This window comes from Carcharodon carcharias, chromosome 14 (genome assembly GCF_017639515.1).
Source record: "Carcharodon carcharias isolate sCarCar2 chromosome 14, sCarCar2.pri, whole genome shotgun sequence".
NCBI classification, from domain to species: Eukaryota; Metazoa; Chordata; class Chondrichthyes; order Lamniformes; family Lamnidae; genus Carcharodon; species Carcharodon carcharias.
Genome location: NC_054480.1, coordinates 88763121 through 88765620, shown reverse-complemented (window position 1 = coordinate 88765620; position 2500 = coordinate 88763121). Strand labels below are relative to the sequence as shown.

The 2500-nt window shown below is 55.2% G+C and overlaps 1 protein-coding gene across 1 annotated transcript in view; it reads left to right on the top strand.

The window, feature by feature from the left end:
• Positions 1–2330: 2330 nt before the first annotated feature.
• Positions 2331–2500, top strand: part of LOC121287551 (RNA-binding protein 25-like) — a gene marked incomplete at both ends in the record, with an annotated part of 4970 nt that continues 4800 nt past the window's right edge. The window contains one exon of the mRNA XM_041205483.1: positions 2331–2396. Coding sequence (XP_041061417.1) covers positions 2331–2396 — 66 coding nt within the window. The remainder of the gene's footprint in view (positions 2397–2500) is intronic.

Sequence of the window (2500 nt, the reverse complement as noted above, 5' to 3'; positions counted from 1 at the left end):
GGGAGAGAGCGAGTGGGAGAGACAGAGAGATAGGGAGTGAAAGAGGGAGAGGGAGAGACAGGGAGAGGGAGAGACAGACAGAGGGAGAGAGTGAGAGAGGGAAGCAGAGGGAGAGAGAGAGAGACAGAGGGAGAGAGGGAGAGACAGAGGGAGAGGCAGAGACAGAGGGAGAGGGAGAGGGAAAGGGAGAGAGAGAGACAGCAGTGAGAGCGAGAGAAACAGAGGGAGAGGGAGAGACAGAGGGAGAGATTGAGAGAGAGAAGGAGAGGGAGAGACAGAGCAAGAAAGAGAGAGAGAGGGAGAGTGAGAGAGAGAGAGACAGAGAGAGAGGCAATGACAGGGAGAGGGAGATACAGAGGGAGAGGGAGAGGAAAAGAGAGAGTGAGGGAGAGAGAGATAGAGTGAGAGAGAGAAAGAGAGATGCAGAGAGAGATGGAGAGAGATGGAGAGAGGTAGAGGGAGAGGGATAGGGAGAGGGAGAGAGAGCGAGAGAGTGAGAGAGAGGGACAGAGGGAGAGAGTGAAATAGAGTGAGAGGGAGAGACAGAGGGAGAGGGACGGAGAGGGACAGAGGGAGACGGACAGAGGGAGAGCGACAGAGGGAGAGGGATAGAGAGACAGAGGGAGAGGGAGAGAAAGACAGAGGGATAGAGTGACTGAGGGAGCTAGAGACAGAGGGAGAGAGGAAGAAAGAAACTCACAGGGAGAGACAGACACACAGAGAGAGAGACAGACAGAGGGAGTGACAGAGAGAGGCGGAGGGAAAGGGAGACAGAGGGAGAGGGAGACAGAGGGAGAGTCAGAGGGAGGGAGAGTCAGAGGGAAGGAGAGTCAGAGGGAAGGAGAGTCAGAGGGAGGGAGAGTCAGAGGGAGGGTGAGTCTTGGGGGTAGAGTCAGAGGGAGGGAGAGAGTGATAGAGAGACAGAGGTAGAGAGACAGAGGTAGAGAGACAGAGGTAGAGAGACAGAGGTAGAGAGACAGAGGTAGAGAGAGACAGAGGGAGAGAGAGACAGAGGGAGAGAGAGACAGAGGGAGAGAGAGACAGAGGGAGAGAGAGACAGAGGGAGAGAGAGACAGAGGGAGAGAGAGACAGGGAGAGACTGAGGGACTGAGAGAGACAGAGGGAGAGAGAGCGACTGAGGGGGAGAGAGGTAGAGAGAGGGAGACAGAGGGAGAGAAAGGGAGATAGACAGAGGGAGAGAGATGGAGACAGAGGGAGAGGGAATGAGAGGAAGAGAGAGAAGGAGAGATAGAGAGAGACAGAGGGAGAGAGGAAGACAGAGACACACAGGGAGAGAGAGACACAGAGAGAGAGGGAGACAGATAGTGGGAGGGAGAGAGAGAGAGACAGATAGAGGGAGGGAGAGAGAGAGAGACAGACAGAGGGAGGGAGAGGGAGAGACAGAGAGAGAGACAGAGGGAGAGAGGAAGACAGAGACTCACAAGGAGAGAGAGACACAGAGAGAGAGGGAGACAGATAGAGGGAGGGAGAGAGAGAGAGACAGATAGAGGGAGGGAGAGAGAGACAGACAGACAGAGGGAGGGATAGAGAGAGACAGACAGAGGGAAAGCGAGAGACAGGCAGAGTGAAAGAGGCAGATAGAGACTCACAGGGAGAGACAGACACAGAGAGAGAGAAAGAGAGAGACAGACAGAGGGAGGGAGAGAGAGAGAGAGAGACAGACAGAGGGAGGGAGAGAGAGAGGGAGAGAGACAGAGAGAGTGAGAGAAAGTGGGAAAGAGAGAGACAGAGGGAGGCACAGAGGGAGAGGGAGAGAAAGAGGGAGAGGAAGAGGGAGAGGCAGTGGGAGAGAGATAGGGAGAGACAGAAGGAGAGAGACAGACAGAGGGAGGGAGAGAGAGAGAGACAGACAGAGGGAGGGAAGGAGAGAGACACAGACAGAGGGAGAGAGAGAGACAGACAGAGGGAGAGAGAGAGACAGACAGAGGGAGAGAGAGAGACAGACAGAGGGAGAGGGAGCGACAGAGGGAGAGGGAGACACAGGGAGAGAGAGACAGAGGGAGAGTGGAAGATAGAGACTCACAGGGAAAGACAGACACAGAGAGAGAGAGAGAGAGACAGACAGAGGGACGGAGAGAGAGAGACAGACAGAGGGAGGGAGGGAGAGAGAGACACAGAAAGAAGGATGGAGAGAGAGAGAGACACAGAGGGAGGGGGAGAGGGAGAGACAGAGGGAGAGAGACAGAGGGAGAGGGAGAGACAGAGGCAGAGAGATAGAGGGTGAGGGAGAGACCAATAGAGCGAGAGCTAGAGGGAGAGAGAGAGAGAGGGAGAGGGAGAGAAGAGAGAGAGAGAGGGAGAGAAGAGAGAGAGAGAGGGAGAGGGAGAGAAGAGAGAGAGAGAGGGAGAGAAGAGAGAGAGAGAGGGAGAGAAGAGAGAGAGAGAGAGAGAGGGAGAGGGAGAGACAGAGGGAGAGGGAGAGACAGAGGGAGAGGGAGAGACAGAGGGAGAGGTAGAGACAGAAGGAGAGGTAGAGACA